Below are 13,402 nucleotides of genomic sequence, written 5' to 3'. Positions count from 1 at the left end.
ATCATGAAAGCCAATCTACTAAATCCCCTTGGTATGTAATTCATGCCATCTTTCTGCTTGTTTAGAGAACCCTGACCATATGGACGACAAATGTCCCTTGAAGACCCCATGAATTTTTGAAGACTCGATCACCAGCTGTTGGAACCTTTCAGAGGTGGGACTTTAGTGGGAAGAAGTTAAGTCATTGAGACTATGACATTTAAAGGCATTGGGGGGCCAGTTCTGTCCTCTTCAGCTCATTGATTTCTGACTGCCATGAGGTAAGCAGCTTTTCTCTTTCATGTCCTTCTTCCACAGCACTCTACCTCATTCCAAGTCTTAAGCAACCATAACTGAAACCCACACACTAAAATTAACCTTTCCTCCTTATAAAGTTGATTACCTCAGATATTTTATCACAGTGATAGGAACTGACTAGCACCCCTTAGTGATGACTATTGTTGTCTTCCCAGATAAACCTGCAGCATCTTTTACCCCCTGCACAGGGAGAATGCGCACCCATCTGTGCTGGGCCAGACTGGCTCTGGGACCCTCCTACCCACTTGCTTCCTTGAGATGCATTTCTGTGAAGAAATTTTCTTTTTTATTTGTGCGTGTATGTGTGCCTGCTTGTCTGAATGTGCACCACTATGTGAGTACAGGCATCCTCAGAGACCAGAAATGGACACTGAAACCCCACTGAGGGTGCTGGGAACCAAATACCAGCCCTGTGCAGACAGAACTCTTGACAACGAAATGACTCCTCAACTACTAGGTTTTAAATTTTTAGTTTTGAGTTATATGTATATGTTGGGCCTTGGACTAGGTAACTCCACTTAACCTGCCACTTCAGTCACGTAGGGACACAGGTAGAGGGCATGATTAACAAGTCTCCACCTCCAGAGATTTTAAATATTAATGAATTATCAAAAGGCTGGGGGCGTAGCTAATTAGTTATTCCCTCCCCTTTTTCCCCCTCCCTATAAAATTAGTCTCCCCTGGCTTTTGGGGGGGGGGGAAGCGCTTACCGCCTACATCCATTTACCATGCCATGAACAATAAAATCTTTGGAAAACCGGACTCCACGTGTAGCCTGATCTGCCTGATCTGCCTGATCTGCCACCGCCAGGTTCCCAGCCTTTGGAAACTTGAGCCACCCCCTGCCAGCCCGAGGCGGCTGTACCAATGTGGGACCCTCCGCAGGCAACGTGGGAAGCCTGCCCGGGACCCTGATACCAGACCACCCTGGGACCTGGCCGCCGGACTCCCTCTTTCCCCGCGAAATTTCTTCCCCACATGTATATGTGTTATCACTATGGGGGGTGTGCGTGAGAGCACAGTGCAGGGCATGCTGTGTGCAGCTTGCTCACGTTTGCAGCCCATCTCTCTGGTGTGGTGCTCCTCAGCACTCTTCTTTTTCTCTTACATTTTGCCTCTGCCTCCCCTCCCCCGCCCCACGCGATTCATTCACATATGACATGCATTTATTTGAGCTCCTGCAATAAGAAAGATAAGAAGACATCGTACTGGGCCCTTAAGGAAGCAGCTACGAGCCAATCAGAGAACCACTATAGCTGCTCTGGGCAGAGAATCAACAGCAAACTAACAAAATAGACAGTGTTAGGGATTGGTTATAAGGCTTTGTCTTAATTTGGCTCCCAGAATCACACAGGAGTCTACGTTCAGACACTAAAGGAAGCCTGTCCCCAGTTGGCTCTGATTGGGAAATAAGGTTGCCAACGGCCAATGTGGGGAAGATGAAAGAGATGGCACTTTTAGATTTCTTGAACAAGGATGGAGGGAGGAGAGGAGGAGAATCTCCCTGATGGGGAAGCAGAGGGATTAGCCATAAAAGCTGCAGGAAAGAAAGCAACCAGCCATGTAAGAATTCAGGAAAGTGGCCCTAGAGGCCACTCCCCTGATCTCTGCTAAGGTAGCAGAGATGAAATGTTGATTTAGCAAGTTGACTCAGGAAAGTTGGAGGGGAGAATGTATGCTAGCCGCAGGGAGGATTAGAAATGCCCAGCCAGGCCCGGCACTGGTGGCACATGCCTTTAATCCCAGCACTTGGAAGGCAGAGGCAGGTGAATTTCTGAGTTCGAGGCCAGCCTGATCTAGAGAGTAAGTTCCAGGACAGCCAGGGCTACACAGAGAAACCCTGTCTTGAAAAACCAAAAAAAAAAAAAAAAGAAAAAGAAAAGAAAAGAAAGAAAGAAAGAAAGAAATGCCCAGCCACTGAGCTAATCCTGGCATATCAAAATTAGTTGGTGTGTGTGTGTGTGTGTGTGTGTGTGTGTGTGTGTGTAAAATTTACTGGTTATGATAAAGTATGCATAAAAGACCTTAAATAACACCTTGCATTCTATCTGACCACAAGATTAAGGGTAGATATCAACAACAAAAGAAATGACCGAGAGTATTCAACCTCATGGAAGCTGAGCAGCTCGCTACTGAATGAAAAGACAGAAACCAAGAAGGAAATTGTAAAACTTTTTAGGATTGAATGAAAATTAAAACACAACATATTCAAACCTCTGGGACATAATGAAAGCAGCCATAATAGGTAGGTTCATACCACTAAGTGCCTACATTAATTTAAAAAAAAACTGGATATATATCATATTAGTAACTCAATGACAGGTTTAAGTATCTGAAAAGTGTAAAAAGAAAGAAAGAAAAGAAAAACAAAACAAACAAAAAAAGGAAAGAAAAGAGCCAACCAACCAACCAAACAAACAAACAAAAAAATAAAACCAAAAGGAAATAATTGTTGGGTAGTGGCGCACACCTTTAATCCCAGCACTTGGAAGGCAGGGGCAGTCACATCTCTGAGTTCAAGGCCAGCCTGGTCTACAGAGTGAGTTCCAGAACAGTCAGGGCTACACAGAGAAACCCTGTCTCAAACAAACAAACATACAAACAAACAAACACAAAAAGAAAGAATGAAAAAAGAAATAACAGATGGGAAATAATCAAACTCAGGTTGAAATTGACAAAATAGAAGCAAATAAAAACAATAAATCATAAAGTGAAGAGTTGGTTCTTTGAGATAATCAACAGACTTTCAACCAAATTAATCAAAATACAGAGAGAAGATCCAAATCAATAAAATTAGAGATGAAAACAGACAAGACAACAGACACCAAGGAAACAGAGAATAATAAAAACATATTCCACCAAACTGGAAAACAAAAGAAATTGATGAATTTCTTAAAATATATGATCTACCAAAGTTAAATAAAGAGGGAATAAACTAAACTAGGTCTGTAACCCATAGTTATGAGAGTAACCAACAAGCCTCAGATTGGACTTAAGGCCTACTCCATGAGTGGGAGCTATAGCCGCTAGAACCTGAGACTACGTATGTCATAGGCCTAGGGGGAAAATGACTACTATTATTCTGCTAAAGGGACATAGCAATAAAATGAGTCCTAATGGCATTGATATCCCTGTACACCAGTGCATCCTTCATTCTTCATCAGAGATGCTTCTTGCAGTAGATGGGAGTTAACAGAGAGACCCACAACTGGACAGTGTGTAGAGAGAGAGAGAGAGACTTTGGAGTACAAAGCCCTTTATAAATGGGTCATTAAAACCCTCTCCTCCAGGCTCCGGGATCGTTTGGAAGAGGAGGTGGAAAGATGATAAGAGTCAGAGCTGAAGGTTGACTCTGAAAGATATAGAAAACTTATGAAAAGTTGTTTGTTTTTTTTTTTTTTTTTTTTTTTTTTTTTTTTTGTTTTTTGTTTTTCGAGACAGGGTATCTTCTCTGTGTAGCCTTGGCTGTCCTGGAACTCACTCTGTAGACCAGGCTGGCCTCGAACTCAGAAATCCGCCTGCCTCTGCCTCCCTAACTTTCCTAAGTGATCCATCTGCTTTGCGGCGCATCTCTAGGCAGAGAAACAATAGTTTCTCTTGTAAACAATAGTTTACAAGGGTAAACTATTCGACTGTGACATCTGTGTTAAGTATTGCACTATCGGTGTCAAGTATAGATTGCCGGTCATTTATTAACACTGCGGTTAAGAATTAAATTTTGCTTTATCATTTTTATCGGACACTGCTGGCGTGCCTTTGCAGCCAGAAAACCAATCTAACAGGCGTGGGGAATGCCTCGGTATTTGCAGTGTGTGTTTGTGCCCAGGGCAACCTACACAACAAGCTCCGCCTCCGCCTCTTCCGTCCTCCCGTGAGTGCCACACCAAGAGCAGTTCCCCAGCCTGTTCCGGCGTCCCAGCGTCTCCTCATTCGCGTCATCCCGGGACATCAGATCTTTGTGAAGATCTGGGGTCCCTTCTGTCAAACTCTAGGTAGCCAACCGCAGCGCTGCTAGCTAAGGGTGGTCAGCGCCCAGTGCTAATTAGCGGGCTGGTCGCGGAGTCCGCGTACGTGCGGAACCAAAGATGCAGACTCGGTTTCTCGTAGGCCGCGAAGAGAGGAACAACCCGGAAAACCTCTTGCGCTGTGGAGGCACGCTTGCATCCTGGGGTATGCTTCTGCGATCGCCAGAGTCGGGGTCTCTTCCCTGATGGCTCGAGCTGCGGAGAGCAAGAAGATGAAGACTAAGGCCACCGCGCCAGTGCCCCAACCTGGGCCTATCAAGAAGCCCCCTAAGAAGAAAGCCAAGAAGTTCAGAAAGCGCAAAGCGCTGGGAGGAAATGGAACTCCGGGAAGCGGCCCAGCTGCTGTCGCAGGCCGACCGCCAAAGGCCCCAGAAAACTTTTCTCAAAATTGGAAGGCGCTGCAAGAGGTGAGACTGACGACAGGCCACCTTCATCTCGAACTTTCTGTCAGGTAGCCACAGACCCCGAAGGAGGAAGGGATGTTGCTCTCTGCTTTACTCAAATTTATTTTTCTCAATCATAAATCACACATCTAGGTTGCCACCCTGCTAACGTCTTCAACTATGTCCCAGAACTCTGGCCCAGATTGCTCTGGAACTCATGTAGCTCATAGTATACCCACACTAGTGGTTGTCCTACATTAGGTGGCCTCCCCAGTCCTGAGCCATCCCCACTCACAAATTCTTACACACTAGTTAGATGCTTTTACTGCCCTTGTTTCTAAGACGAGGAAATTGTGATACAGAGCTTAAGGGGTTCGAGTTAAAGAAGGTCACATAACTTGTAAACAGCATAAGTGGGATACTGCGCATGTGCTCACTCTGTTGACGTCTAGGTAGTCTTCTAGAGTGTATGTCATGGAGCCTCAGATAATAAGAAATACAATCAGAAATTCTTGAGCTCTCCACCTTGTTCCTTAGTATGGATTTTCCTATCTCCCAAGAAAGTAAAGTAAAATTAAATGTGCATGGAGTGAATATTTACTGTAGGAAACTTGGAGTTGGCTCCGGTTTCTACAAGAATCTAAATCCTTCAGGTTTTTTAACTGGGAGTGAATAACTAGAAATTCCCTGCAACATCTCTCAGCTGGTTGCCATCTTGTTGTGGCCTAACTGGGGATTTGAATACAGGAAGAAATTGTTCTCCTGGACCCCTCCTCTGCCTGGATCAGTTTCCACTGAACTCCTTTCTCCAGGTCTTCCTCAGGCTCTGGGCTATAGCCAACCTCCAGAGATAGTGTACAGGAAGTGACCATTGTGTCCCACATTGTTGACCATGGAAGTCGCTCTAAATGCAACTCCAAGTAAAGAAGTGAAAACCACCATTAGTGATGGTGGTGGGAAAGTATGTGGATGACAGGTACACATGTACACAGAAGTTTCTTAATCTGTGGTATGTCAGTTCAAAATTTAAATGTGGCTTTAAAAAAATAATAAATGTGGCTTATGTTTAATTTTGATTCCATTAAGCTGCTGAAACCAAAAGTCACAGGCCCCAGAAAAACCTCTTGTCTCTCAGATGGATGACAAAATCACCCAGCAGAACAGAAAAAGGACCTCAGATAAATCAAAGGGAGACAAGAAGACAGAAAAAGACAGGACACTGGGGGCTCTGTCACATCTGCACCTAAGAAGGACAGGAAGACACTAGTGCCTCCCACCTACACCTCTGAAACAGAGCAGGAGAAAGGAGCAAGGAAGAGGACACATAGTGACATCCCTTCTCATCAAGGGGAAACCAAGCATAAGTTAGGAGCTAAGGAGGCAGCTGTCATCTTGAGTCAGCCCACGCCCACTGAGTGAGTATTGATGCTGCTGTGGTGCCTGGAGCATCCTTGGCGACTGGGCCCACTGATACAGATGTCCTGAATGCTCAGGGAGTCTCCACTGTCTTCACCACCATTCAGCCCTGGTACAGTCTTCCACCCAACCCTATGATGTTTGTTTGTTTGTCTGTCACTTGTTTCTTCTAGAGTGTGGGTTGCTGAAGGCAGACCCTATTATACAGTTAATCCTGTGTCTTTGGGCCCCAGGGTAGAGCTTGGCACAAGGTAAGAGCTAACAAAAATTTTGTTGTAATGTGTGCTGGAGCCAGAAAGACTCATGTGAAACCTAATCCTGCCTTGTTTGCCAGTTGATGGCTTTGGGTAGGTTTCTTCCATCCTTTCTTCCTCAGTGTGGTCATCTGTATAATTTAGGGGACTGAAGTACACCATGTATTGCTTAGTGTCTTTTGGCTATTTAAGGAACACTGTGGTAACACCTCATCTGGAGGGAATATGCTTATAAGGCAGGCTAGCTTCCTGCTGTCTAGACTTTTCCTGACTTCCCTTGAACCAAAAGAAGACTTTGACCCTGGATTATGCAGTGAAGGGCATGGCCCCAGGGGAAGAGGAACATCTTGAAAACCAGTATGGGAAGTATGTTTTTTGAGAGTTGTGTCAGGTCAAACTAAGTGAGCCCATGACAGGCTACAAGATACAGTTACTGAAGGGTAGAGGGACGTGAGTTTAACTGCCTCTTCTGAGTTGTATAAGTAGGCTGGATTGGAGAGACTACAAGGCCTCTCCTTCCTAAGGCTGGTATAACCAGGGAAGACACACAGACATTTACTTTAGCATTTGTGTGTGGTGGGGGTGGGGTCAGGGTATCCTAGGGAAGAATTCAAATGAACAGGAAGCATGAGGCCCATCAGTTGAGCCTTTTTGAGTAAAGATAACTGAAGTCAGGCTGGAAAGCTGGAATTCACCAGATAGCCATGAAAACACCCAATATCCATTCTCTCTCACTCTTCCAAAGTGTGAACACAGTGCAAGGCACAGGTCTCTTTCTGCCAAGGATTCCTCCTACCTGTTTCTTGATCAGTAACAAACCTATTGTTTAGAAAATGTCTGGTCATTGTACTGAAGTAAGTCACATGCTTCTGTTTCACATTCTTTGTGTTTAATCTGTAGTTCCTGAGTCTTGGATAATAGATATATTTGCAAATTAAAAGAATAGTGGTGAAGGCTGGAAAGATGGCTCGGTGGTTAAGAGTGTTGGCTACTCTCCTAGAGGCTGGAGTTAATTTCCAGTTCCAGAGATCCGGTGCATGCCCTCTTCTGGCCATCAGGCAGATGATAAATACACTTGCAGGCAAAAAAAAAAATCGCATACAAATGATAAAGGAAAGAAATAACAACAGTGAAAGGAAAGAGCTGCAGCAGGTTCGGCTGGACTGAGTGTAGATGGAGAACAATCCTGCCAGCCTTTATGGTGCTGTCCCTCACTGCCAACCCTCCTGCTCCTCACACCCTATCTGGTGGGCAGAGGTCCTTTCAAGAGGCATCCAGTGCTCTGGGTCTTTTCATAGCCAGGGGTTCTCGTCTTTGTCTCATAGGAATGACATCTGGTTTGATGATGTGGATCCAGATGATATTGAGGCTGCCATAGGCCCAGAGGCAGCCATGCTGGTGCGGAAGAGGCTGGGGCAGAGCAAGCGTACCATCTCCTTGGTGAAGGAACAGGCCTTTGGCGGGTAAGCTGAGCTTGAGCCATAGCTGCTAGGAATGTTATTCCTTCTGGGGCTGGGATCTCGGGAGGAGGAGCAAGCACTGAGCCATGACTGCCCAGCGGGATCTTAGGGGTGCAGAATGGTGCTGAATGGGCTTGACTCACTGGCCTAAAATCCCAGCCCATGATATTTATATATATTTATACTGGGACCTTTGGTTCCCCTAGCCTGACAAAAGCCTTGGCCCTGGATTGTGAGATGGTGGGAGTGGGTCCCAAAGGGGACGAGAGCATCGCAGCCCGTGTGTCCATCGTGAACCAGTATGGAAAATGTGTGTATGACAAGTACATCAAGCCAACTGAGCCAGTGACTGACTACAGGACGGCTGTCAGTGGGATCCGGCCTGAGAACCTGAAGCAGGGTATGACTGAATCCATAAGATTTGAGTGTAGCAGTGGAGATTTCATTTCTACTTTCCCTTTTGTGTTCCGGAACATGGGATGGATGGCAAGGGTCCTGACACTTCTTACCTCTCCCCCAGAGTAGCAGACTACAGATACAAAAGGTGCCTTTCCTGGCTGTTGTGCCATTTGTGTGCTGTGCTCTTGGGTTGTTTTCTGTTGTGTGGCAGTAGGGGAATAAAGTGGAGTGAGTGTGTTAGGATCAGGAGAGAAACCTTGAAGAGTGAGCAGGCTACAATGTAGGAGCTGGGAGGACAGATCACGGGGTCTCTTTGGGAAACTAGTGCAGTATTGGCAGAGAGGCCTCAAGCAGGATCCTTGTGGTCATGACATTGAGCACAGCGTAGAGGTCAGAAGACTGCTTCTGAGGCAGAGGCTAGATAGGGAGTAGCTGGAAGAAGTGAACCAACAAGCAGAGGGAGACTGGGTCTGGTTTGTAATGGGCGAGGACATCTAGGATGCTCTGGACCTCCTAGAGAGACCTGGAGACCACTAGGGATGCAACCTGAGGTCTTTTCTCTGCTCTTCACCACCCATTGCCTGTTTGCTTCTCCTGGTACCCATGGCCAACAAAGTGACTCTGCTGTTCCTTAAACTATAGGCTGGCCAGCAGCTCTTTCTTTATGTATCAGAAGAGAGGCTGTCCTTTAGCTCTGAGTAGAGTTGGGCAGTGAAGTGCTTTTGGAGCCCATTCTAGTAGAGGTGGGGACAGGGTGGTCCCCAAAGCATGTCTGTTGGGAAAGAGCAGCAGAGCAGACCCTAGGGTCCATGCAACCTTCCTTGCACTGTGTTTGGAGGAGATCCAGTCTGAGTCCACTTCAGAAGTCATAAGTACAAGAATGGGAAGCATGTTGTCAAGTGTCCCTGAGAGAGTCTAAATGCTCTTGGACTTCTAGGTTAGCAGCAGTATTTATCTGGTGCCAGTCCACTGATTGTGATTGGCTTTGAGTAGAGCTCTTATCTTTTCTTCTACTGTTCCCAGAAGTGGGAGCAGAGCACAGGGCACAGTGGGGTCCATCCTAGCCTTTCCACTTCCCTTCTAGGGACCTACCTCCCACCACAGCTTTGTGTATCCTGAAGGGCCTGACCTGTTGTTACCAGTCTGGCCAGGGATGGAAGGAACTTCCTTTAGGAACTTGGTGAGTTATGTGTTGTTAACCAGTTCTTCATTTGGCTTTCAGGAGAAGAGTTTGAAGTTGTGAAGAAGGAAGTGGCAGAAATGTTGAAGGGCAGAATCCTGGTGGGGCATGCGCTACACAATGATTTAAAGGTGCTGGGCTTGGGGCCACCAGCTCTACCATGTGAGCCACATACAGCCTTACATTTCTGTCTCCAAAAGCACCACTCTAGGGGTTTTTTCATTTTGATTTTTTTTTTTAATCTCTATTTGGGATTTCTCTAGGAATAGTGTCAGGTACTTGAGGTCTGGCTGTGTTCAAGAGACCACATTAGGTAGTTTTTGGGGTCCTGACTATATTGGGGTTTCAGTGCCAGAGTACTGACAGCTCAGAATAGGGAGGCTTTGAGTGTTACCTACCTGAAGTGGCAGATGGCCTGATATCTAGCTGTGTGCTCCTTGACCAGAAACAAATCTGTATACACTGTCAAAGCCCTAGGGTTCTCGTTATGTATCCAGTTTATATCTGGGCGTTGCTGGGATGCTGGAAGACCATGTAGCCCAGGTTATTAAATGGATCTCTTTAAGTTCACAAGCAAACTGCTGCCTGGTCCATTTGGTGTAGCAGGAAAATGGGAGCATAATTGACTTGGCAGAAGGGACACCTCTGTTGTCATCTGGTGTTGAAGACTCCAGAGACAAGACAATTAAAAATTAACCAAAGTCACCTGCTCACTGATATGATGAGTCACCTTGGAGAGGACTGCCATCAGGGCCACACCTACCTCCTCTAGCGAGTCACTTTTTTGGACCGTATGAGTCTAAAAGTCTGTTACATTGCAGGGTGAGCTGTTAAATTTCATATCTTGCTTCTCCATGAAAAACCAGCTCAGTGGAGTCCGTTGCAGGTTGACTTTTTCTCATCATTGATGTCGAGATTTTATTTTTCTTTTTTGAGACAGGGTCTCACTATATAGTCTTGGCTTGCCTTGAACTCACAAGAGATTCACCTGCCTCCACCTCCAGAGTGTTAGGATTAAAAGTATGCACCACACCTGGCCAAGATTTTATTTTTATTAACATGGTTCTGAATATTGGATATCACCTTATGTCAGGGCGATTAATTTGAGAAACTGCTTTTTTCTGAGTGCCCTATGAGATGATGTTTGGAACAGGGGGTTCATTGTTACAGACTGAAATGGAGATACTGTCATTTTTTTCTAGGTTCTGTTTCTTGACCATCCAAAAAAGAAAATCAGGGATACCCAAAAATTCAAACCATTCAGGAGGCGAGTAAAGGTACGTAATGACTGAGTCTTGGGCCGTGACTAGCCCCTAGCACTGACCCCTGGCTGAAAGGATTTCGTTTGTTTAGGTTTCTCATTTTAACCTTTAAGAGTGCTTGTCACAGAAGTCTGGCAACCTGATTTTGATCCCTGGAACTCCCATGAAGGCAGGAGAGGTTGTCCTCAGACATGGCTCAGTGGTTGAGAGCGCTTGCTACTCTTGCAGAGGCCGTGAATTCAGTTCCCAGCACTCATATCAGGTTCCTTACTCAGCATCCCTGCGACTCCAGTCCCAGGAACCCTGACATCTCCAGCCTTCTCAGACCCTGCAATTATGTGCATATGCCAACATGTAGCCAGACATAATTAGGTATAACTAATAATAACTTAAAAAAAAAAAACTAAGCCAGGAGTAGTGGCTCACACCTTTAATCCCAGCACTATGGAGGCAGAGGCCAGTGGATCTCTGAGCTTGAAGCCAGCCTGGACTACAGAGTGAATCCTAGGACAACCAGGACAAAATAATTAAAAACACTCCACCACTTGGAATATCACCAGCCCCCAGCTCCTCCTCTCCTGGCTGATGACCAGTGTCATCAGCCATAGCAGGCTGACGGTTGTAGCTGTAAGTGCCACAAAGCCTCCTGGTGAACTTCAGCCACTGTCCTCCTCGGGCAGAGCCTGTGGAAGCAACACATTCAATAGTATCCTTTTCTCTACAGAGTGGACGACCGTCTCTGAAACGACTTTCTGAGAAAATTCTGGGGATCAGGGTCCAGCAGGCAGAGCATTGTTCAGTAAGTATCACTGGGTAATGGCCCCTGACTTTAACACCTAGATATATTTCACTTGACCATAGAGACAGGAAAGGACCCTAGGCAGAGCAGGCTTACAGAATGTTGTTATATCTTAAGCTGACTTAAATTGACATTTAACTTGAACTCAATACAAAGAAACAGTCAAGTAGACAAACAGTCTAATTGAAGACTGTTGTATACTTCCTGTTACTAATACCTGAGGTTTGGGACTTCATGGGAATGATGCTTAGCTGATTGGAGAGTGGCCAAGGAGGAAAGAGAAACAGGTCATTCTTGGCAGAACTGACTGGTGCCCCGAGAATTACCTTATGTGTTTCTAGTACCATTTGACCTCCCACTAGACCCCAGTTCTCAAAGGTCTCACTACCCTACATTGCCACACTGATGACCTAGGCTCCGGCATGAGAGAGAGAACTTTTCCAAACCCTAGCAAAGGGCTAGGTGACTTGAGGTTCTCGGTCCCAATGGGCCCTCCTGGCCAGGCAGTCTGCTTCAGAACAGGTTCCCCTGTGGTGTAGCTTCTGACTCTTTGAGCCCTTGTGCCTGTCTCAGCTGTGTCTGCTGTGAAGCTCCAGCTTCCTCCTGCGGTGGAGTCTCCCTTTCTGCCCCTGTAAACAGACTGCTGAGTATAAAGCACAGGAGTTAGTTTTCAGATTCTGCTAAAAATGGTCCCCCAGACATTTTGTATGGTTTTCTCCTTCAGTGCCCTACCATAGTCACCCAGGGAGGTGCATGTCTCTCTTGGCTTTGCAGCCTCAGCGCTGTGGCTGTCATGAAGACTCAATAGTTGTAGGGTTACTTCTGTGGCCTGTAGTCATGTGTTCTTGCTAGCTGGGTGGGGAACATTGCTGTCTGTCACCCAGGTCCAGGATGCACAGACAGCGATGAGGCTTTACATCATGGTGAAGCGGGAATGGGAGAGCATTACTGCAGACCGACGAGGCCCAGCCGCCAATCCACAGCACTGCAGCGAGTACGCTTAGCTCCATCCTGCTGCCGTTGCCACCACCTCGTCCTTCAGTGACTCCTCAAGCCAGTGGCCGTCCGTGGGATGGGGTTATGAGGCCTGTCAAGTCTCTGCACAGCAGGGACTCTGTCTCTAGTGAGCTTTCTTGGAGCCCTGGCTGCAGGCCTGTGGCATGTGAGCAGCTGGAACTTGCACCTGGACTACCAAGGCCTGGTCCCACACCTGTGTGTTGAGGTAGACTGGTCAGATACAAGGCAGAAGTCAGAGGAAGGAGACCATCATTGGAATGGATGAGTGTGCTGCAGAGTCTATGTCTGCTGACCGCCTGTGCTACCACTTAACAATGAGCATAGCTGGTTTCAGCCAGGGCACTCAGCACCTTCCCTTAAGGAGCAAGAAGCGTCTTCTCCTGCAGGTAAGGGGATAAGCTCTGCTGGATCTAGACTAAGGGCGTTCAGTCTGCCGCAAACCAATCTGGTCAGCACTGCAACTGCCCATTGAGAACTTTCTTAAAGCTACTGGGCTGGAGGTACTTTCTCATTCCTATGTCCTTTGCTTGGCCCAGAGTTGATCTTAGATGCCAATGTCCAGTATGGTGTTCCCCAAACAGTCCTTGTGGTGAGCCTTGGGGCACAGGTACATCCAGAAACCTCTAAGATCCTTCCACCTGGAACACTGTAAGCAGAAAGGCCATCTTCCCACTGTCCTGCCAGCAGCTTTTCTGTTTAGTAACAAGTACAGAGTGACCAGTGAACTTTTTATGGACATACCCGACAACTCTCAGAACAGGTGCATCCATGCATGTAATGACAAATGTGTGCTTTTAATGCAGCTGTGGACTGAGGTGTGACTCCGAGAGCACTTGTTCACTATGTGTAAGACTCTGGGTTCTTTTCCCAGCACTGTCAAAAATAAATGGATGGATAAAAATGGACTGTG

At 46.4% G+C, this 13,402-nt stretch overlaps 1 protein-coding gene across 1 annotated transcript; it reads left to right on the top strand.

Moving 5' to 3' along the window:
* The first annotated feature begins 4,186 nt into the window (after nt 1-4,186).
* On the top strand, nt 4,187-13,397 carry Rexo4 (REX4 homolog, 3'-5' exonuclease). Its single transcript, XM_034496201.2, is given in 10 exon segments — nt 4,187-4,729; nt 5,792-5,800; nt 5,802-5,913; nt 5,916-6,120; nt 7,701-7,838; nt 8,042-8,235; nt 9,457-9,545; nt 10,617-10,691; nt 11,401-11,475; nt 12,360-13,397. Coding segments are annotated over 10 exon segments (1,239 nt in total). The 5' UTR covers nt 4,187-4,507; the 3' UTR covers nt 12,480-13,397.
* The last annotated feature ends 5 nt before the right edge of the window (nt 13,398-13,402 follow it).

Source organism: Arvicanthis niloticus, chromosome 2 (genome assembly GCF_011762505.2).
Source record: "Arvicanthis niloticus isolate mArvNil1 chromosome 2, mArvNil1.pat.X, whole genome shotgun sequence".
NCBI lineage: Eukaryota > Metazoa > Chordata > Mammalia > Rodentia > Muridae > Arvicanthis > Arvicanthis niloticus.
Note: the sequence above shows the minus strand (reverse complement) of the source record. Positions and strands in the feature narration are given on the sequence as shown.